The following is a 23,147-nucleotide window of genomic DNA, read 5'->3' on the forward strand; positions in this document are numbered from 1 at the left end:
TAAATTCGCCGCCGTAGAATGAATTTTAGGACTTTTTGGACAAATGCCTGGGAAATCAACTATAGTGCATAGTCATTCCTTACATTTAAGAAATCAATACTTTCTGATGCCGAAACGAAATAGAAAATAGGCTAAACAGAAGAATTTGAATAGATACGAGGAACAATTTGTTCTCTCAAGTGTAATTATCAAAATCAACGAAAGATGTCAAAAGTCTCTAGTCTCTCGAAAACCTAAAACACCATTTTATATGGTGTTAACCCTAATTACATCAAGGAACACAAAATTATGAAAATGCCACTTGAAACTACAAAAAAGCCCAAAAACCCATGAAAACGATTCCGAAACGCAAAAAAACAACGTTCATCACAGCATAGCAGTGTATTTTGATCAGCAGCCCGTTTCCATGCGATCGACCAAATTTCAGCCCATTCCAACTTCGCCAACCCTAAGTGCATCATCCTCCTTTGCTAGAAAAAGATTCGCCCCTTGAATCTGCGTCGTCTTCATTGATATCAATCCCCTTAAGTTCTTCCTCGTTTGCATGGTAAGGTAACAAATCTACTATATTAAAAGTCCCGAATACATTGTACTCACCCGGCAGTTCAATCTTATAAGCATTGTCATTGATTCGTTCAAGAACTCTAAATGGTCCATCAGCTCTAGGTTGCAATTTGCCAAACCCGTTAGTCAGAAAATGCTCTTTTCTAAGGTGAATCCACACTAGATCACCCTCTTTGAAGACAACTCTCTTCCCGCGCCTATCCAACCGCTGCTTATACTTCATGTTCTGCTTGTTGATCCGATTATGAACCCGTGAATGCAGCTCTTTGATCTGCCTCGCATGTTCATTTGCATCCGAACCGAACTACTTGTGAACTGGTAATGGCTTGAGATCTAGAGGAGTAATTGGATTGCGCCCATAGACTATCTCGAAAGGCCTCTTGCCCGTAGTTCGATTCTGTGATCCGTTGTAGGCAAATTCTGCCCGAGGCAATACCAAGTCCTATTACCGTGGGCTATCTCCAACCAAACTACGCAGTAGATTCCCCAAATTTCGATTTACAACTTCGGTCCGCCCATCGACCTGGGAATGGTGAGAGGAACTAAACTGCAATCTGGTCTGGTTCCCATGTGCTTCCAAAGAGTGCATCAAAAGTGACTCACAAACTTCACGTCACGATTAGAGGTTATGGTTTTAGGAACTTCATGTAACTTGACAATCTCCTACAAAAACAATCGAGTGACCTATGAAGCATCAAATGTCTTGTTACAGGCAATAAAGTGCACCATCTTCGAAAATCTATTGACAACCACCATTATGGAATCTTTGTTCCGTTGTGTTCTTGGCAATCCCAAGACGAAATCAAGGCCGACATCCTTCCATGGCACAATCGGAATAGGGAGAGGCATATATGAACCAGCATTGGTACATTTGGTTTTTGCCAAATGACATACTCTGCATCTCTCAACAAATCGAGTCACATTATGCTCTATACGGGGCCAATAAAAGTGCTCACACAGCAAGGCCATCGTCTTATCCACCCTAAAGTGCCCAAACTAGACCTCCTGCATGACTCTCGGTAATAATAGATTCCCTCAAAGAACACTAGGGATGCACAGTCTATTGCCCTTAAAAAGATAACCCTCCTCAATCAAAAACTACTAAAATGGCCATGTTTTGTACTTCCTCCAAATATCTCCAAAATAGGTATCGTCAACATACAAATCCTTAAATAAATCAAAACCTAAAACTCTCACTTGCATTGTAGACAGCAAAGAATGTCTTTTGCTCAATGCGTCCGCTACCTTATTCACGCTCCCCGCTTTATGTTTAATGACAAAACTGAAAATATAAAGAAACTCCACCCACTTTGCATGCCTAGCATTTAGTTTATGCTGCTCATTGATGTACTTCAAGGCCTCATGATCTGAATACATAATAAATTCCTTCAAAATAAGGTAGTGCCTCCAATGCTCCAAGCTCCTCACTATAGTAGAAAATTCTTTGTCATAACTCGAATACCTTCTCTTCGCTTCGTTCAACTTTTCACTGAAGAACGCCACGGGTTTATTTTTCTGACTCACGATGCCCCCAACACCAATGCCCGAGGCATCACAATGCACATTAAAAACCTCAGTAAAATCTGGAAGCACTAAAACTGGGGCTTCGGTCACCTTTTTCTTCAATAATTGAAATGCGGCGTACGCCTCTTTGGTCCACATAAATCTGCCTCTCTTCGGACAATCCGTAAGAGGCATAATAATGGTGCTGAAATCCAAAATAAACCTTCGATAAAGGGACGCAAACTCGTGAAAGCTGCGTACCTCATGAATATTTTCCAAAGCCTCCCAATTCGTAATGGCCTCGATCTTAACTGGATCCATCTGAATGCCTTCCTTTGACACAATATAACCCAAAAAGGTCACTTGATCGGTTAAAAAGTGGCACTTCTTGGTGTTGGCATACAATTTCTACTCCCTTAAAGCCTCAAATACTTTTCTCAAGTGCTGCAAGTGTTGCTCAATCGAAGCACTATAAACCAAAATATCATCGAAATAAACGACAATGAATTGGCCAATAAAAGGACAAAAAACCTGATTTATCAGCCTCATAAAAGTGCTCGGTGCGTTAGACAACCCCAAGGGCATCACCATCCACTCATACAGTCCATCTCTAGTCTTAAACGTCATCTTCCACTCATCCCTAGGTCACATCCTAATCTAATGATAACCACTTCTCAAGTCTATCTTCGAAAAGATAGTCACCCCGTGTAACCGATCAATCAAATCACCAAACCCCGGGATAGAAAATAGATACTTGATTGTGATTTTGTTAATGACTCTGCTATCTATGCATATTCTTCACGATCCATCTTTCTTAGGAACTAATAAAGTCGGCACCGCACATGGACTCATGCTCTCGGAGACTACATCTTTCTCTAACAGCTCCTACACTTGTCTCTGCAGCTCCTCATGTTCCTTAGGACTCATTATATAAGCTGCCTTATTAGGAATAACAGCTCTTGGAATGAAATCAATGCAATGTTGAATGTCTCTCATGGGTGATAACCCGGGTGGCATCTCTTCCGATACGACATCAACAAACTCCTCAAGCAAGGGCAAAACTTGAGTAAAAATTTCAGGACTATCAAAATTCTGCTTCATTACCACAATGGCAAAAAGCTCGAGTACGTTCACCGCCTCTTCCTAGAACTCTGACCTGGACAGCAGATTATTCTTCACCTCTTTTCTCAAATCTGAAGGACCTAGGGTAATGGTCCGACCATCCTTCTTAAAGGTGTAGGTATTTTTGAAGCCATCATGCTGTGTCTTCCTATCAAACCGCCACGGCCTCCCCAACAGAATATGACAAGCATCCATTGGGACCACATCACACCACACCTCATCAGAATACCTTTTCCCAATCAAAAATTGCACAAGACACCTCTTGCTCACCTTAATCTCGTTCCCTTTCCTAAGCCACGACAGCTTGTATGGTTGAGAGTGATATTCTATTTTCAGCCCCAACTTCTCCACCATGATGGTGGCCACCACATTCTCGCAGCTCCTTCCATCTATTATCATGCTGCATACCTTTCTTCTACTAGTGCACTTAGTATGAAAGATGTTATGCCTCAGCTACAATTCATCTTCCACCACAGTGGCATTTAAAATTCTTCCAATGACTAGTGACTCACCGGAATCAGCATCGATAATGTCATCCCGATCTAGATCCGCATCCTCTTGTTCTCCATCGCCTTCATCATAGACTGGATCTTCATCAAAAGTTGGATTATCAATAAGCGTTACAATCTATTGGTTCGGACAATCAGCAGCGAAATGTCGAGTCCACGACACTTGAAACATCGCTTGGCTGCAGCTCCTCCCCTGCTAGTTCCGGCACTACTCTGTCCCTCCTTGGATACAAGTTTAGAACTCACAACCTTAATTGTGGCTGGTGTCGAATTGGATGAAGATATCCCCGCTTTTCCTTGGGATTCTTTGCTTAACCATCGATTCTGGAATTTGGAACTAATGTCCTTCCTTTTACACCGACATTCCACCTTCAAGGCCAACCTGCACATATCCTCATAGGTCTAATATTGTTGTAATTGGACAACATCGGAAATTTCATACCTCAGCCCCCGCCAAATATCGAGCAATTGTTTGCTCGTCTTTCTCAACCACATCACAATGCATTCGCAATCGATCAAACTCCTCGGTATACTGCTCGACTATTAAATCTTGCTACTTAACATTGTGATACTCAATAAACGCCTCCCGCCTATAATGAGTAGGTAATTTTTTTTTTTTTGCAACAATTTCTTCATCTTATCCCAATGATTCACTTTTGATTTCCCCTCTCTAGCACGCTGCCTTTTCACATGCTCCCACCATATCGAGGCATGTTTTCGTAGCCTAATAGCTACTAATTTAACTTTTCGCTCTTCGGTCGGATCCTTAATATCAAAGATCCTCTCTCTTGTATGTAACTAATTAATAAACTCATCGGGATGAGCCTTACCTTGGAGCTCGGGAATCTCGATCTTCTTCTCGAAATTACGAGAAGATGGCTAATTTTCAGGTCGTACCCCTCGACTCTGTCCCTAGTTCAGAACCTCGAAAGGATTGACGTCCTCCTCTTCATCATCGGATGGATCATCATATTCCGCTCCTTCTTTGGATAACTCCTAATCCTGGATTCGCCTTCTTTGTTCTTCAATTTCTACGTCTCGCATGTCTCTTAGAGGCGGTTGTTCGTTTGCTTCGAGAACGACTCCACGTCCCCGGCCACCACGAGCCCGCCGTCCACAACCACCTCGATTCTGTTCAACCATCGGTCCAAGGCAACCCTGTGCTCGATGCTAATTGATGCCGAAACGAAATAGAAAATAAGCTAAACAGAAGAATTTGAATAGATACGAGGAACAATCTGTTCTCTCAAGTGTGATTATCAAAATCAACGAAAGATGTCAAAAGACTCCAATCTCTCGGAAATGTAAAACACCCTTTTATATGGTGTTAATCCTAATTACATCAAGGAACACAAAATTACAAAAACGCCACCGAAGCTACGAAAAATGCCCAAAAATCCATGAAAACGACTTCGAAATGCAAAAAAAGGACGTTCGTCATAGCTTAGCGGTGAGTTTTGACCAGCGGCCCTTTTCCATGCGGTTGACCAAATTTCAGCCCATTCTGAGTTCGCCAACCCTAAGTGTATCACTTTCTGTTGTGTTTTCATTGCTTGTTCTATCAAGTGTATAGTAATTTAGAGATAGAATGGAGCAATAAAGTTGGGCGGCCAAAGATAGGGCTAATTACCTAAAAAAGCACGAACTTTAGATTCAATGACGATTCTAGCCCGAACATTTTTTTATCTTATAAAAAATAACCAACTTTAATTCGAGTTCCAAATCTGGCTCGAAATTTTTGTTATCTCATAAAAAATCACCAACCTCAACTCGAGTTCCAAATCTAGCTCAAATATTTTTTTGCTTGATAAAAAATCATTGATGTTAACTCGAGTCCCAAATCTAGCCCTTGTTAATTTGCAATCGTTAGTTGTCCAACATGGCAATTCCACGTCATCAATAAATCTTCGTGGCTTGCTAACATGGATTTAAGACACTATTCATCATCTTCTTAGCACGGAATCTGAAATTGTTCATCCGCTTCATCTTGGTCACTGCTTGATGGGTGACGATTAAGCCGTTCACCGTTTCCTTCATTTCACCAGCAAGCCTCCATTGTCTCACTAGAATATGAAGTTGAGTATTGTCGCCCATGGAGAGACGCCATGGATGAGATCTACCAAGTTCACAACTAGAGGTTTTTTTTTTTTTAAAACAAACCCAAGCCCTCCCCTAAAGCTTTGAAATAATAAGTCAAGTTTTCGCATTTTCTTTTGTTTTTTTTACTTCCATCATTGTTCATCATTGCTATGATCACAGCATCATTGGGGCTTAGCCACGGTTTCCTTTAAAAAAAAATGGAAAAAACTTGGCTTACTCTTTCGAAGATTCAAGGAGAGGGGGCGGTGGCTTGTTAAAAAAAAAGGCTCTAGTCATGAGTTTAGAGAGTTCACTGTCTCACGGGAGTCTAAAGCTATGTATTGCTGTTGGAATTGATTGCTCCAATAAAGGGTAAATCAATAATTGCCTTTGATGTATTACTTGACGCAAGTCAAGTGACTTATTTCCTATTCCTAAAGAGGGAATATTGCATATTATATATTCTCTCAATTGAATGTATGTCATTCGGAAGAGAGAAAAGAAAAAAGAAACACTCTGCAAAAATGCTCGGTGAAAAACTCTCTCGAAGAACAAGATTGTTGGATCCAATTTTCTCATATGGTCTCTCGGGTTCTTAATCTGTGGCAATCGAGGTATGTTTGCTAATCGTGATATACTTCTTCGATCGGTGATTCAAGATGATTCTTGGGCATGTAATTCCATGTTTTGCTTTTTCCTCTACTTATAACATGGAATTGGTTGTCAATCTATTGCGGTTGTTGATCTAATGTGTTTGCTACATTTTAGATCGGGATTAGAGTTTATATGTTTAACCCGTCATTGGTATCTGAGCATTGTAGCTCTTATTTCTTCATTATGTATTGTTCTATAATCGCAATTAGCGTGAAAACTCATTTTTTCGAGTGTTTCGTTCTTTGGTCATCGTTTCTATTCCGTACAATGAAACTTGATTTTGAACACATCAAAGGAACAGGCTTCGCGGGACAAGAATTTTAAGAGGTCAACAGCCACCGGAGAAGGCCAAACGGCACCACACGTATCCGTGAAGCTCACTGCCTGTGGGACTAACGCGCCACATGAGGCACGCTCCACGTATGTTGCACATTCCGTGTGCGTGCTATTGAAGTCGTCCGCAGGTCGGATTCCGACCCGATCCACGACCCGGTCGCGGATCCGACTAAAAATGCAAAATGGTATCTAAACTTTCTAAAAATTGCAATTTGGTCTCTATATTTTCTAAAAATTACAAATTGATCTCTGAACTTTTTAAAAATTAATTTGATCCCTAAATTTTCTAAAAATTACAAGTTGGTCCTTGTATTTTCTTAAAATTGCAATTTAGTCCTTGAATTTTCTGAAAATTACAATTAGGTCCTTACTTTTTTTGAAAATTTCATTTTGACCCAATTATATACCCAATATCTTGTAAATTCTCATTGACATTGATAGTTGTATCATGGATTATGAGTAATTCTTTTTTGTTTCCATATTCGTTATAGAAACAATGGTACAACGATGGCACACTCCCATTGTTTTGAGAACAAGAGCTCAAAAGGAAAAAGTTGAGGAGTTACAAGGTGAAATGAGAGCTATAACATGGGAAGGATGCACCCCATTGGTTGACAATGATGTCAAATTTAACAAGAAATTAAAGGATGTTATATGGGTAGATGGTTGTTGGAAAGAGAGAGTTTGAGAAGATTGTTGCCTTCAACAATAGTCTACCTAAAAGCGAAATGAACTTTCTTCATGCTCTTTGGGAGTGAAAAGCCCATTCGGACTACAATGGGCTTCTTGAAGCTTATATAAGGGAGAACATTAAGATTAAGACGTCAAGGACATTCATTCTTTCCATGAATACCACCCAACACATGAGTGCACCTTGGCACAAGTCAAAAGGATTTCCTTGGGCCAAAGCCATTTGGAATATTTCAAACAGAATGTTTCAAGAGCCTTTTTACAAGACTTTGCCGGTTTGTAAGAAAAAGCTTAGCGATTAATGTACGTTTTGTTGACACCTAAATTTTGACTAACCTTTTATTTTGCATAAAAATCAGGAATTAAATTTTAGTTCATACAAAAAAATAATTAACTTAATTTTCATATTTATTTTAGCATACATTGCATTCACATTTTAATCGGACCAACGGTGGACGGATGAGAACTTAATTAAATCATTTGGATCAAGCCTTGAGGGAATGCAAAATTCAGCTAGGCTGTTCTAGCATATTAGTGGCCGAAAATTACAACGAAAGAATGTAGTTTGGACCTTTAATTGAGCTGAGTGTTAGCCCATGGAAAAAGGCTTTCAATTTAATTCATAACATTTGTTCAAGGAGTCAAGCCTATAAGCCCACAAGCATTAGGATTGATGAACAAGAAACCTAACGTGCGCTATAAATAGAGCATTTAGGTTTCACAAGAAGGGGGGTTCTACAATTCAGGAATTAGAGAGAGATACGCGAGAGAAGTCTGACCAACTAGAGGGTGTCTACGGAAGGGATTTCAATTGGTTCCTTTCGGTAGATTTTTGTCCACTCCAGTACATGTGCTTCTTTGGGTGGCTTCAACATACTTTTGCTCTTGATCAATCCTTGCGCCAACCATTGATGCACCAAAATCCAAGCAGCCGCCGCACTAAAGGACAAATCGCTGCACTAGTGATCAAATTGTTCTACAGAATCGATTGAGTTACTGCACTGCAAGTAGGTTCGAGGTCTATTTTTGCTGCGAAACAAGGTCAAAAGCAAAAAGGGACTGTTTTAAGGTGAAATTCCAGCTTAGACACGTGCAAAATTTTGAGAGCAAAACAAGGTAACTTCGCTACACTTTTTTTTGGGTTGAATCGACGTTGATAAACATGCTATTTTACTGCTGTGTCTCTGCTGTTTCTGCACTACTCACATGTTTTTTTTTTAAATCCAAATCAAGCTGTTTTCGTGTTATTCGTGCTACTAACGTATGCAGAATTTTTCGAGAGCTTAAAGGTGAGACTTTGGACTATTCTTGTCGCTGTTTTGCATGAATTAGTTGCTGTTTGTTTTCTGTTCTTCGGCATGAACACTGAAAATTTTTACGGGAAATTCAAGGAGCAAGTTTTACATATCAAAACCCTGATTTTGACACAAATTTCAAAAAAATTGACATTAATTGGACTCACTAGACATGTTTTCAGAATAAAAAGTTCTAAATCAAAATTAGGAAATTTTGTTTCGTAGTAGGTAACATCTATGTTAAGTTGGATAAACTTGTCCATCGCCGTTCGGATACGACCCTCCAACTTAGTAAAGATGAGAATTTAGTTAATCTAATCTATCGTCGTTTAGATCCGATTAGCTATCTTCAAAAAGCCGAATTTAGATTTATGAATGTCCTTTTTTGAAAAAAATGCAAGAGGATGGGGTTTGATTCGTTTCGACTTATCTGGATTGCTATCTTGAATTATTTGATTGGATTGATATTCTACAATTGATTGAGATCTTGTTTGATTTAAATTTCCCGATAAACTTAAAAAAAAGAATCCTAAAAATTAGTGAGATATGGTTTCTTATAAATCATGTCTGATTAAATTTTTAGGAAGATAAGGTTTCCTAAAAACTTTATCTCATTAAGTTTATCTTGAAAATTTAGGTAAAAAGAATCAAATCAGAATATTTTTAATTTGGCCAAAAATTCAAAGAAAAGGAACGAAAATCAGTTCATTGTCATCTTGTGTGATTTCATGCATATCTCATCTTATTTACGAAAAAATTACAAAAAAAATCCCATGCATATCTTCATGTTATTTTTTCACATATCTCACGTTCCATGCATATCTATTTTTCATTATTTCATTTATCCGGCCAAATTCACTTCATATATTTTCGAGTATCCTATCTTGCATTCCACATTTTTAAAATCACTTGCATATCTTTGAATCATCTTTAGTTTCATGCATATTATATTGCCGAAATAAAAAATCTGCTCACTTCATATCTTGCATATTATACACATCTCATTTTACTTTTGCATATCTCATAACATATCCATTGCATATTTTCGAATATCTTATCTTGCATTCCATATTTTTTTTAAAAATGTCATTCGTATATCGTGCATATCCATATCTCACGTCATATATCTTGCATATCTTGCCATATCTCATGTCATTCATGCATATTTTTGCATCATCTCATATTAATATGTCATGTTTTGAATATCATTGCATCATTTGCCATATTTTTCGAAATTTGCACATTCATACATCATATTTCCGAAAATCACATGTTGCATTTCATATAGGATAGGCGCAAATTCATGTCGTGTATATCATGATTATTCACATTCCACATGTTCACTTGTGATGCCTTTTTTTAATTTTTTTAATTTTTTTTGTCTTATATTTTTACATCATATTTTAAGATGTCATAGTCATTCACATGTTCGCATAATTATATATCATAGCTTGCCATGTCATCATGTTGTATTCTCTTTGCCACTACACCAAGTCATTCGCACGTCATGTAGAACCACGTCGGGATTCATTCATTTAGGCTAGCCACTTTAATCCGCATGCTGAAGTCATATAATTTAGAATTTGCATACCATCTACATCAAGCATATAGTTTTTGCATGTCACATAGTCTTCGCATATTTAGTTTACTTTGATTGCGTAATTGATTGCTATTCATGCACATCCATGTCACGAAGTAGTTAAACTGGATTGCCTTATGTTTCATATCACGTTTTGTGTTTTATGCATGTCATTTCGCATGCCATAATTAATTAGTTAATATTTGCACATAGGGTAACTGGACTCCTAAACTTGCATGTTTTGCATCTCATCCTGTCATCTATATAGTTTCATGTTATTTCATTCGTGCCTGCATTCATTCTAAAAAATGAAAACTCCAAAAATAACTTCATCCTTTGAACTTTAAAGCAAACTCTATCAAACTTGAGTTGCCGAAGTAAGATATTTCATGGAATTAAGGTACCGAAAGGGCATTAGCTTTAATTAGTTAATGTAACCAAGTCCCCGAATCCTCGGTCTCTGGTTCGAAGGAATAAAAATAGTCCTCCCTCTATTTTTATTTAGGTTTCTAATCAACCTACCCAAAATGGTTAGTGGCGACTCCGAATCCTGAATCATTCTAATTAACCAAAGTTGCGATTTGGTAGGGCTTGGGAGAGTCCATATTAGGTTAGTCATCAAAATTAACCTGATAATCCATTAGCCTAAAAATCTGATTTTTAGGTTGCGACACGTTTCTTTAAGAATATGCTGCCTAGTTTGGGATTATTTCTTTTTGAGGTTGTTTCTCCCACTTTGTTTTAATCGTAAGTACCTGAACTTGTTTATGGATCATTTGGTTGTCAGCAATAAATGGCAGCTTTTATTGATTATATTGCTTTGACGTCCTTGCTCACTTTTATCCATGTATGTTCGAATGGGGAGTTCAAAAAGTTTATGTAGCTTTTAAAGGAACTCGATTTGTATAAATAATTATGTCAACGATAATTTCAAATTAGGTTTTTTGGATGATGATTGGGAATGTGGTGAACTTTCGAATCTTAAGGCCTTTTGTGAAACTATTTGTTAACATAATTAGTTAGTATAAATCTTCATGCATAAATCTTAGGCATTAAAAGATTCGTGCAAATAGTGTCTAAAGAACTTTGTGTTGTTATAGAATGGCATTAGCAACAAAGAATATCGTATTTGAGTTGAACAAAGGAGAGAAACTTAAACATGAAGATCCAATATATTCTAGAGGACTAGGAAGCACTAGAAACCCTAAACCAAGTAATGGATGAACCTGAAGAGGGTAACACCGCATAGCATCAACGAGATAAAGATGCTTTTACTACTAGGAAAAGAAAAAAGTTTCTTGCTCGCATCACGTTGCTGAGCGGGGATAAAGCCAAACCACTATAAATCTACCTCTTTTTCATCAACACTCTTGGCTTCATTATATGTTTATCAGCACCGTACAACACTCTAGATTATGTTAAACTGTTTAAATTGCCGGTCAAGTTTAATTTTGGCATATTCTATAGAAGTTATTCATAGTTTTGATCTATCTATCTACCTTGTTTACATACTATAATCACATTCCCCGACTTGCAGCTAACACCATCTAGTGTGCAAATGGCTTGGTATTCCGCAATGGTTTATTATTATCTTCACCCGACCTATTCAGTCCCCTCTAAGTTGTATTATTAGCTCCAACAATTAGTATAAGGGTCTCATTGCTATTTTTTAAAATGTTTTATGTCTAAGCATATGGATCTTGTTATGGCTAACTTTATGAGAGGCCTCTTTACAAATTTTTGTCTAATGATGGAATAAGTACACCATGAGTGCCATAACTTGTGTACGACGTTCATTTGAGTGTCATAACTTTCAAAACGTTCACTTAGGTGCCATAACTTTTAAAAATCGTTCACTTGAGTGCCACGTCGGAGCAAAATCGTCCACTTGAGTGCTACAATAACTTTTTCGGAGTGCCACGTCGCCTTTCCGGCTTGCCACGTCATTTTTCTAGCTAGTCACATCGGCTTTCCGATGTGTCACGTCGCCTTTCCTACTGCCATGTCAGCTTTTTCGGCATCTACGTCAACATGGCACTCAAGTGAATGATTTTTGAAAGTTATGTCACTTAAATGAACGTTTTGAAAGTTATGACACTCAAGTGAACGCCGTACAAAAGTTATGGCACTTATAGTGTACTTTTCCCTCTTATGATGATCCATTCTTTAAACTCAAGACTTTTGGATTACTTTGTTGCTTTTAAAGACCTTTTTTTCTTGAATCGATGTCTACAAGATATGTATTTTGAAAGTATTAAAGACCCTCTTTCAAAATTTCACGAGCTCTCCATCTTGGCTTTGAAAGATTTTTCTGATTACTTCGATTTATGTTATTGGGACATAAGATTATCCCAATCCAAGTGAGTAGTGTCACTTTATAATAATCCTGCATATGCGGATTCTTCTTAACAAATGAATTTGCTCATTCTCGGATTCTTAAGATCATCTTGTTTGTCTGTCACCCCACACGATCGCACTACATGTGTTAACATCACGTGTCAAGCCGATGGTATCTGCGCTTAAAATGGTCAGTTTGGTGACTCTCAATCTACACTATTGTAGTGTGTATTAGATTGGACAAGTGATGTAGCCGGTCTGGTGATAGTGAGATACGCACTACAAAAGACCATTGATGGCATAGAATATAGCCATTGCACGTTTGGATTCCATAGCAGAAAAATCGAAAAAACAATCAAAATTCTAGCACGTCAATATGCTCATCCACGACAGTCAGCGCACCTACTTTGAATTAATCAAGGGTGCATCAAGATAGATGATGGAAATGAGCAAGCAAATGGTTGGAAAGAAAATGTTTTGAGCAAATCGAATTGGAGATCAAGCGATCTCAGCAATGAACGCACCATAAATAGACATTAGCAGTGCCGATTATCATGAAAGGTAGATATCAGCATCGCAGATTATCTACGGAAGATCACCAAATTTGATGTTATTCAAATCCCGACGCTATCAACGCATGATTTCAAGTAAGGATTGTTAAAAATCAGATTCAAAGGTATGGGACCTACTAACCTTCTACTTTGGGGAAGAGAATCAAATTCATGATTATCCTCTAACGTCCTTTGCAAATATTTAGAAGGATTTGTTGTGATTTTCAATAATACTTGTTGAGTTTGTTGAGAATTATACATGGTTCACATTGATAAGGCATTACACGTATTTATGATGCTTGTATACAATAGAAGCATCAACATCTCATTTTGCAAATGATGCTTGTACTACATGATATATTTTCAATGCATCTAAGACTCTTTTTGCTTAAGCAAAATCCCCTTGATTTTGAAACTAAGTCATTGCATGCTTTCAAGTTGGATGCAAATGTTATATTGCAAAGAACACTGAAGATGGTGTTGGTAAGTTTGGATCAAGAGCTCATGAAGGTATATTTATTGATTATTCTACTTCTAGCAAAGCATATCATGTATTTAATCAAGTTTCCCAAGAAATGGAAGAATCAATAAGTCTTAGGTTGAAGGTAAGTTGAAAGGAGCAATGCAGATGATAATGAAGAAGTTGTACAGTTGTAAACACCACTAATGATATCAATTAATATTTGTCGACCTAAAGCACAAAGTTTGACTTTGCACCATTACCAAAGGATAAGATGTGTTGGCAAAGGAGTCAAGGCCAGATTATCATTCAAAGAGTCCATCAAATCATTGGTACTGACATTCAAGATCAACTCCTGACTCCTCTCCTAACTAACAGAGGTTGCTGCTTCCGAGGAGAAAATTCTACAGCACCCTTATTGCTCTAGAGTGGATATTAGTCAGTTGGGCTTTGTGGATGACTTCATGGTATTCTTCAACGGCAGCTATCGTCGTCTGAAATCTTCTATGTACTCCATACATTCCAAAGTTTCTCTAAATTGACACTAAATCATGAATAAAATACAATTTTTTTTTGTTGGATATTAAGGATGGATACTGTGCTGAGTTGCTTAAATTTTTTTTTGAAAAAAAAAATTTAAGCAGCTCAGCACAGTATCCATCCTTAATTGAGTGGTTTTAAATGTGGAAAATTGTCTTTCAAGGTTTAGGATCTTTCTCTTATCCCTGGTAGACCATGACAAAGGAATGTAGGTCCTAAATCAAGCAGATTACAACTGGAATGACTACACGGACTGTACACCTCAGTTAGGCAGTTAGACCCCAACTGATCGAGTTTGATGTTATTTACAGACTGATAAACTGTTATTTCCAAATTTTTACTATGCCAAAGAAGTTGATATGAAATCTCAGTGGTCAAAGAATACTCATGGCGCCAAGGTTGCTTGGAAGAGGTTTGTTTGCTTAGGATTTGGAGTCACGTTTCTTGGAACATGACTTGTAAACTCAAGAGGATGTGGTATTAGCAGGGCACCGCACAGCCCAGCATGCTTGGGCCTCTGGCTGGGCACTGGTCTGTTAGATTGCGAACCGTTAGGGGTCACACATAACATTGACCAGAATCGGGAAGCTCAGACACATCAATAGCACCTAGAATTACCTCAAAATTCGAAAGCTAATGAAAGACAAAAATTAAGCTAGATTACAGAATAGGCTGATCACAAAAATTAGCAGAAAAAAAGTGATGCCTACACAGGGTGGGGTTATGCCTTGTGATAACAGCTGCAGCCCTCAGTAAACACGTGAAGACCAGGGGAAAAACTGATCCGGGCATGCATCACGCTTCCTTTCTCTGGTCCCTTAATGAAATTCTGTAATTGGAAACGCAGTAAGTGGCACGTGCATTGTCAATCAGAGTGCACTAAATCATTTGAAGAATGGAATTCTAGATAACTACATCCCCATAACATAAAAAATAATAATAAATAAATAAATAAAAGAATCCCAATCATCGTCAATATCATTCACGGGGATCTCTCTACTTAAAAGGGCTGGCCGAACACACTATGATTATGCAACTTTTTAAGATCTTGAGACAAAAAATAATTACCCATAACTGTTTTTGAGATCATACACAAACAGCAGTCTTACTATAATACAAGAAGGTCACACCATGCAGCCCCCTTGTATTATCCACCGGTAACCAATAATCACTTCCATCTCTGCACGATTGTTCATGATGTTCAGAAAAGCAAGGAATTATAAGTCCAAAGGTCTTACCTAGTTGTGCAAAGGCATGAGAAGATCCAACAGGAAGTTCAGAAAAGCAAGGAATTATAAGTCCAAAGGTCTTACCTAGTTGTGCAAAGGCATGAGAAGATCCAACAGGAAGAATCAATGCACGTAAATCTACTTTTAAGCCTGAGTGACCCGTGACCTGTGAGGCTTTGGAGCTGCAAATTAAGTATTAGCATTCAGCATACAAATATATGAACAAATCATAGATTCCAAGATGTCATAAATACAAAATGAATGGAAAAGGAGAAGAGAAATGATATTTCATCTAACAATGCTCAACAAAACAAAGAAAAAGCATGAACCTGCTCGATTTTATCATTGCAAAGAAAAATCATTTAAGGCCATCTTTTCTGTATGAAATGAGTTTCTAAAGCGTACTAATCATCTCAAAGGCACGAAAAGGTTATGGTCCAATCAGTATCTTGAAATATTTGCAACTGAAAGCACATCTTGGACCAAGAAACATATATGCTTAGTAATTCATGATAGGGACCAAGGAAGAAGATATTTCTCTCTAACAAGTCTAACCAATCGATTATCAACTATTAAGCTACTGCGCTGTCTTTTTCCTTAACCAAGGACATGACATCCCATTTTCCAAATGGCAATCTGGCTAGGCATACCAAGTCTAGAGGGAAGCTACACATGATAAGCGGGGCATCTGACAATTAGCCAAATTTTTTTTTTTTAAAATTAAAATAAAATAAACGACTGGACATTTGAAGCTCTACCTTTTGTTTGCTGGACCAATTCTACACCTATTCATAGCAACCCATTATAAGGCTGAACACCACTCCACTCAAGCAACTATACTTAGTGTCAGTCTGGATAAGTGTATGCACCATCTCAAGATGAACACTCTTGAGCACCTTATGCTTGATGGAGAAAACTTCTGAATGGGTTCTTATTCAACCAATGACCCACTAGTTCTATGCTTGTAATTTCACTAACCCTTAGTCATTACAAAACATCGCTTGGGCCAGCATTATTTACCTGGGACATATGGAAGGAACGAAAAAAAGAGGGGGGGAGAGAGAGAGAGAGAGAGAGAGAGAGGAGAGAGTTGTTCAGCAAGATATGCAATCACCCAAAGCCCCAGCTACAGTTCTTTCTCTAGCTGGTTTTGAGCATTGCTTGAGAAGTAGAAATAAAAAGAGGCTTACTGAATTCTTCTCAATCAATATGGAAGGGGATCAGTGCTAGGAAGACCGTCGTATTAGGCTTTAAAAGATAAACTATTTGGGAAGGATCCTTCAGGGACATATTGCCAGCACGCACAATGCTCAACTTCATTGATTGATAAAGAAAACTCTGGTTCCTTGCTCTACTGTCAGTGTATGAATTCTCGAAAAGAAAAGTGGGGGAGGGATTAGTCACAAAAGCCTCTTAAAATGTATATTTACCTATGGATCCATTGAAAAGAACAGGTGCAAACTGCGGTATAATAACATCTTTCAAACAGACAGTTTAACTGGTTGAAATGGTTGATATTTACCTATGGGTCCATTAAAAAGAACAGGTGCAAACTGCGGTATAATAACAATCTTTCGAACAGACAGTTCAACTGGTTGAAATGGTTGATCGCTATTCATACCATTAGGGTTTCCTCGTTCATAAAAATCTCGCAGAAGAGAAATGGCTTCTGATGCCATTATGCCTCCACAGCATTTGAAACCCTTTGATCCAGAATTCCCACTGCAAGAGTAACAAGAAAAATGTTTTGACACTAATAAATCAGGCAGATGCATCACAGAATGCTTTTGACTCATAATCAGATTATTAATCGCAAGATAACTGCAAATTTCAAGCTCTAAAAGTATAGATTTCACAGTTTTTCTTTCCCCTTAACTTTCCATTTAGATGCATCCTTTGTACATCTCTTGCTTCATCCCCCAATACTTGAGCTTGTTCTTTCAAAACTAACACTTCGAACAGAAAAACAATGTCCATAATCTAGAATAACAACTTCATGTATGCCTCCGATCACAACGAAACAGATCCTGTTTCACTACGTTTTAAATTTTATGTCAAAAAAGTAGGAGTAAAAAATTAATGAGTTCTGGACAAGCTTAGAAACATGAAATTTTACCTCAAAACAGCATCAGACAGATGAAAAATCATACTGGAAACACAAGCCATGCACAACACTTTAGCAGGCAGATGCTCTCACGTGCGCAAGAAGAGACAATTGCAACTATTAAAGGAGAAAAGAGATTTCTTTATCAAGTACATTGCCCATGGCTTGTCAGTACACTAAAATTTCCTCGTAGTTAAAATTTCATGCTTCTTTGAAGATACTATATTTCTCGATTTAAACACATTAAAGACATCAAAGAATCTCACTGCAGTGAAAAACAGCAGGAAGAAGAGATGAAGAAACGGGGTAGAGGGGAAAGGAAAACAGAAACTAACATTAGCTTAACTTGTAGCACTTCCCAGAACTGTAAGCTTTTAAGGGCAAATAAAGAACATGGAAATGTCTAACAAGTCGCAAAGAATTTAAGAAAAAGGAGACAGCGGGAAAAGAAAGAATGAATAAAAACTTGACTTGTTGATGCTTCCAGAAACACCACTTCCACTTAGACAAAGGGAAGGGAAGAAAAGATGGAAAACTAGTGCCATAAACCTCCATTTATTTTCATGGTGATGTGGTACAATATTCAACGTGCAATAACATAGAGAATCAGTATGAACCCACATCCATCAGCTATCAACATAAGGAATCATAAACCTCCAGTAATCTTTAGTTGTCAATATTCATATGTCACAATTTCAAAGTAAAACTATGTACAAAATGAGCAGCAAAAGCAAGTTCAGAAACTGACCTAATGCATGCCTCAGAGCTACTTGTATTCAACGACAGGATTGAGCCACAGCCTCCAAATTTATCATTTGCACAGCCATAGTATACTTCCTTTACACCTAAAAAGGGCAAGAGTCATCCAATCATTTATAATTAAACAAATTTTAGCAGAGTTCAGTTTTATTTCAGTATGACTAACTGATATACCGATGATTGATAATGCTGCTGCACACATTATGCATGGTTCACATGTCACATAAAAGGAGCACGCTGAAAACTTCTCTGCAACTTCTGCAGCCGAAAATCCACTCCTCTGCCACTGTACAAGAAGAATATCAAGAGCTTCCATCTCCGCATGTCTCGTTGCCTATGAAAGTGCAAGGAGAAAAACAAGGCAAGCACATCAAACGTAGGAGCTTTGTCAGAGAGGCAGCTGCTCCTAGTGCAGTTTCAACATAAATTTTGGAAATGCATTTCATGAGAAATGCTTTTAGCTTCAAGTTAACTGATTAAGAGTGTATATAAGATCGAACAAGGCAGGTACTACATTAAGTCACCAAGTTTTGCTCGCTTGAAGTTGCTGAGAATCTCACATGGAAAAAGCGGCTTCTTATATTAGCCACCTCCACCTTTTCTAACAGTATTTCTAAATACACCCCTGTAGCGAGGTGCCTTTGGTTTTTCTATTAAGCTCCACAAGATACTAAAAGGGCCAAATATTTTTCATATCAACTATCGTCACAATCCAGAAAATCATCTATAGTAATGTATTGTCACCTCATGACTATAAATGATTATAGATAGACCCTCATATAAAAGATAGACTCTATTAGAAACCAGGCTTAAACTAGTTGCGTAAATGGCCATTATATGAAGAACTGTGCCCAAGGAGCAGGTACTTACATCTTAAAAGGCAATAAAATGGTCACAATGTATTTTTAGACCACATAAGTATACCAAAAGTCTACCTACATACAACCTGAGAGAACAATGTTAGGAACTTCATAAACGGAATTAAAGACCGTAATATGGTTCTAGACATGGCACAATGGCAAATGAAAAACGTAAAACACTGTACATAATAAAGCAAGATTATTGTTATTGTTAGCCGTAGCCATATTTTATGGAGAAAAATTGGAACAGAACCGCTTACAGCCTAATAATGAATGGTAAACTCAACTTATTAACAGAATATATTATTTTAATATCTATTCAATACAAATTAAGGGAGAAACACAAAATGATCAACAATGAACTACAAGTAGATAAGTAGAGGGTATCAATTCCGAAGAAAACAAAGTGCTGTTTGCCAGAATCTATAGAAGGGGGTGGAGAAGCGATGATAAACATACATTCCGCGTCTCGTTAGTCCGGTTTCTTCCTGCCGCAATAACGTTCCCATCCTCAACAATCACACAGCTGTTCAGTCAAAAAGTCCAATCTGAAATGATTCACTAATTAAGACTGAAGTACTAATCATCTTAATTAGAAAATAAAGTAATATATACACAATGCACCTGGTTACAGAAAACCAGTATCTTACCCAACTGGAACTTCAAGGCTGTCCAACGCAAGCTTTGCCTTATATGAGGAAAAAAATAGGTCTTGTCACTTGTTATGGGAAAAAAACATACGAGAATAAGAGTCAGAAATTCTCTCATGCATGCACGGGACATGGTCCGGAGAAACATGAAAGCATATTCAAGAGGAAATCCGCATCACGTTGCCAGCAGCAGAAATATTTCAGCATCAATATGCAGCTACTAATTGAACAAATGCATGTCTCACAGTTATATGAGCAAGATCTCGCAGGTCTCGTATAATATGCTGGTCACTAACTTCCAAGCAACGAATATCACCACATGCTCATTCTGTAATACAGATGCAAATCCCACCTAATGATTATAATGATATGGCTGTAACAACAGTACAGAAAAAACAAGAACTAAGTTGAGAAACTACATGTTGTTCATTCTAGTGTGTCCTATCATGGGTACCTCAGAACCTTTTCTTTTATTAATGAGGTCTCACTCAAACAGTCAAGAAGCTTCCTGGAGTGTTAGTTTTAGTTTCTGGGTCATTTTCCTTTACCAATGTTATGGAACATAAGGACAAAGAGAGATCCCTAAAACTGTTGTGAAGCCCTCAGAAATCAGAATTGCCAATCAGCTTATTGTGATTTTGTCTCTATTCTACTGAATAACTTATGTGAACTCTGTGTTTTTCGTTATTTTTTCTCTTTCCATATCCACAGCCCACAGGACAAAAGAAAATAACCACCTAACCAGTTATCCATGGGCACAACCGATGCTCACATTATTCTCACACTCCAAGTAAATTTGGTTTTGAATTCTCCCTAGGTGCCAAAGTCAAAAGGTGGTTAAAGGAATCAACTGTCAAGCATCCCTTCCTGGTGGCTTGCCATCTCATTGCATCCTCTTCATCCCCCTATGCTTTTGACTCTTCAAGCGCCTCATGAAACCTAACACAGAATCCTATCCCAGGGATGAAGCTTCTAGCAATTCAATTGTCCTAGCAAACCTATCATCTGCAGCACAACTTTATGATAGGCACAAACTATACATCCACATTTCCTAGTCACGTCAAAAGCACCCAAATCCATCTCTCCCTCCCTCTCAACCTACAGCACCTGGATTGGCTCTATCTTTTGCCTGAAAAGGGGACTGAGCCACTCCATGTACACCCAACTTCCTCTTGTTGCACTCTGCCTTGCTTGTTTTTCCTTTAAACCTAGACTTCACCTACTTCTTTCAATAAATTGCCACCTGTGAAAAGAGTGAAAGAAAACCTATACCTTCTAAGGACTGTTGCTGATTTTGCAGCGAGTAATGTCGGCTACCACTGGATGCACTACCAAGCATCCACAGACAACACTTACAAAGAAACACTCGTTCGACGTCTCCTGAACAAATTCAACTACACATTCTTCAAGTTCCCGCGCAATTATAGCACCAAACGAATCGGATTCAAACTTCGGCTCAAGTATTAAATCAACTTATCACAATTCCGTTGTGCCAGCCATTACCTGATCTATAGCAAGCCGCATGAAGCCCAGAACCTCAGGAGAGAATCGTTCACCCGGAGCCGCGTTATCAGTTTCCATGGCGTCGGCTGGCGGTGGTAGCCCGTCGCCTCCGCTCGCCGGTCCCCGTCCCCTTCGGTTCGCTAGGCTCTTTTAGGAAGAACTTCTTCTGTTCGTTGCCTCCGCTGGCAGGTGCCTATCTTCCATTGGTTAAAGCTCGCTGGCGTCGGATGAAAGATGAGCAGTCGAGGTATTGAAAGTGGCGTCGATGGAGTTCGAAGTTTGCCTACGGTGGAGGAAAAGGGAAGGAGCTTAGAACGGGAAAATCAAAGAAAGAAGGCGGAGACAGAATTAGAAACAAAGAAAAAGAATAAATAGAAGAAAGAAATACAAAATTTATTCTAGAATATGCAGCCAACCCGGGTTAAAGGGGATTTAGCGATAAGGGCAAAAAACAAAAAATCGATTTGGACTTGGGCTCCATTTATTTGGACAAAAATCCAGAAAAGTTCTTTTTTTTTCCATTTTTCGGCATTTGGTGTGGGAAAAATAAGTTGGTCGAAGGAAAATGACTTCCTAATTTTAAAGGTGGAAAATTTTTCGAAAAAGGGATTTTTTTCTTTTGAAAAAATTCAAAAAATGGCCCGAAATCCTCATGTTTTCTCAAATAATGGTTCCAAGTGAATCATGTTTTAAATAAGAGCTTGAAATGTCATCATTTTCTCAAATAATGGCCTAAAATAAATATTATTTTAAATAAGGACTTGAAATGACCTTAAAATCTCAAAAAAAGGCCTGATTTCAAGAGCATTTTAGTCTTTTTACTTATTTGATTTTTGGTGAGGGCCAAACCCCGTCGGCCTTCGCCGCCCCTGCCGACCCCCCACCAACGGTGGGCTGGCCGCCGCATCCCTCCCGCTTGTGTGTGGCCTTTTTTTTTTAATCAAGAAAAAGGGGAAAAAATAAAAATGAATAAAAAATTTAAAATGTGAAATGACGAAAATGCCTATCAAGCCAGACTTTTTTTTGAAACATTATGACCACTTCGGACCCTTAATTAAAACAAACTATATCACTTTGAATCCTTATTTGAAATAGAATTTACTTAGAGCTTTTATTTGAAAAAATAAGAGGACTTCATGTCCTTTTTTGGATTTTTTTCCTTTGTTTTTTTTTTAGCATACGCACTAGGAGACCACAGAGTTCTCCAGACAAAACTAGCATAAACTGTTCGAATGGGAAAATTGTGCTTCGTTGTGATTCACAGCCTGACACAGAGTATAGTTTGACGCACAACCTAGCACTACGTCATCACACACCAATGCAAAATTTGATCATGGACACGGACGTCCACAGCCTGGCAAGTTCTCTCGCAAATTGAGTTTAGACCAGGAACTAAAAGCATGACACTATGGAACACCAGTGCAGCTACAGAATCAGTAATAATGTGCTCGTTTAAGGTGCGCCGTACATCATCTCTAATAGACTGTTGTCATCTCTAGTATACATTCGCAAAAAGATGCTTATCCAGCGAGATATTCAATTCAATTTTGTCTTGGGAATTTTAACGAATACCTGGCGGGCTAATCATAGCAACCACTACACATAAACCTCCAAATTCTAGCCATCTCCATCGAATCAATCCCACGAAACGATTCGAAACACCCCTAACGTCCCAAAATCAAAATCAAAGAATCAGAGTTAATTTCTCTATCAGTCTATCATTTGGAAAAATGGGAAGATAAGCGCAGGAAAAATCATTATATGAACCTGTAGTGCTCAGTTCTGTGAAGCAAAGTAATGGCACATCGCGAAGAGTCGAGAGC

General features: G+C 38.2%; 3 protein-coding genes across 3 annotated transcripts in view; all 3 read right to left on the minus strand.

The window, feature by feature from the left end:
• LOC125314342 overlaps positions 1–23,147 on the minus strand; it is a 396,865-nt gene that overhangs the window by 268,643 nt on the left and 105,075 nt on the right. The window lies entirely within an intron of this gene.
• Positions 1–23,147, minus strand: part of LOC115730551 (TMV resistance protein N-like) — a 322,507-nt gene that overhangs the window by 212,963 nt on the left and 86,397 nt on the right. The window lies entirely within an intron of this gene.
• LOC115756810 (tRNA-specific adenosine deaminase TAD2-like) lies at positions 15,016–21,676 on the minus strand. Its single transcript, XM_030696758.2, has 8 exons — positions 21,325–21,676; positions 19,822–19,859; positions 19,631–19,697; positions 18,486–18,645; positions 18,301–18,397; positions 17,070–17,170; positions 15,533–15,630; positions 15,016–15,048 (listed from the first exon to the last, which is right to left on the minus strand). The coding sequence occupies exons 1-7, from the start codon at positions 21,400–21,402 to the stop codon at positions 15,593–15,595; spliced, it is 579 nt and encodes a 192-aa protein (XP_030552618.1). The 5' UTR covers positions 21,403–21,676; the 3' UTR covers positions 15,016–15,048; positions 15,533–15,592.

Source organism: Rhodamnia argentea, chromosome 3 (assembly GCF_020921035.1).
Source record: "Rhodamnia argentea isolate NSW1041297 chromosome 3, ASM2092103v1, whole genome shotgun sequence".
NCBI classification, from domain to species: Eukaryota; Viridiplantae; Streptophyta; class Magnoliopsida; order Myrtales; family Myrtaceae; genus Rhodamnia; species Rhodamnia argentea.

Bases quoted from the DNA above. Each gene is read 5' to 3' on its own strand.
- LOC115756810 (XM_030696758.2), bottom strand. From the start codon at position 21,402: ATGGAAACTGATAACGCGGCTCCGGGTGAACGATTCTCTCCTGAGGTT. The intron at 19,860-21,324 runs GTAATGGCTGGC...TCCTCATATAAG, and splicing joins TGCGGCTTGCTATAGATCAG to GCAAAGCTTGCGTTGGACAG. The intron at 18,646-19,630 runs GTATGTTTATCA...GCACTTTCATAG, and splicing joins GGACTAACGAGACGCGGAAT to GCAACGAGACATGCGGAGAT.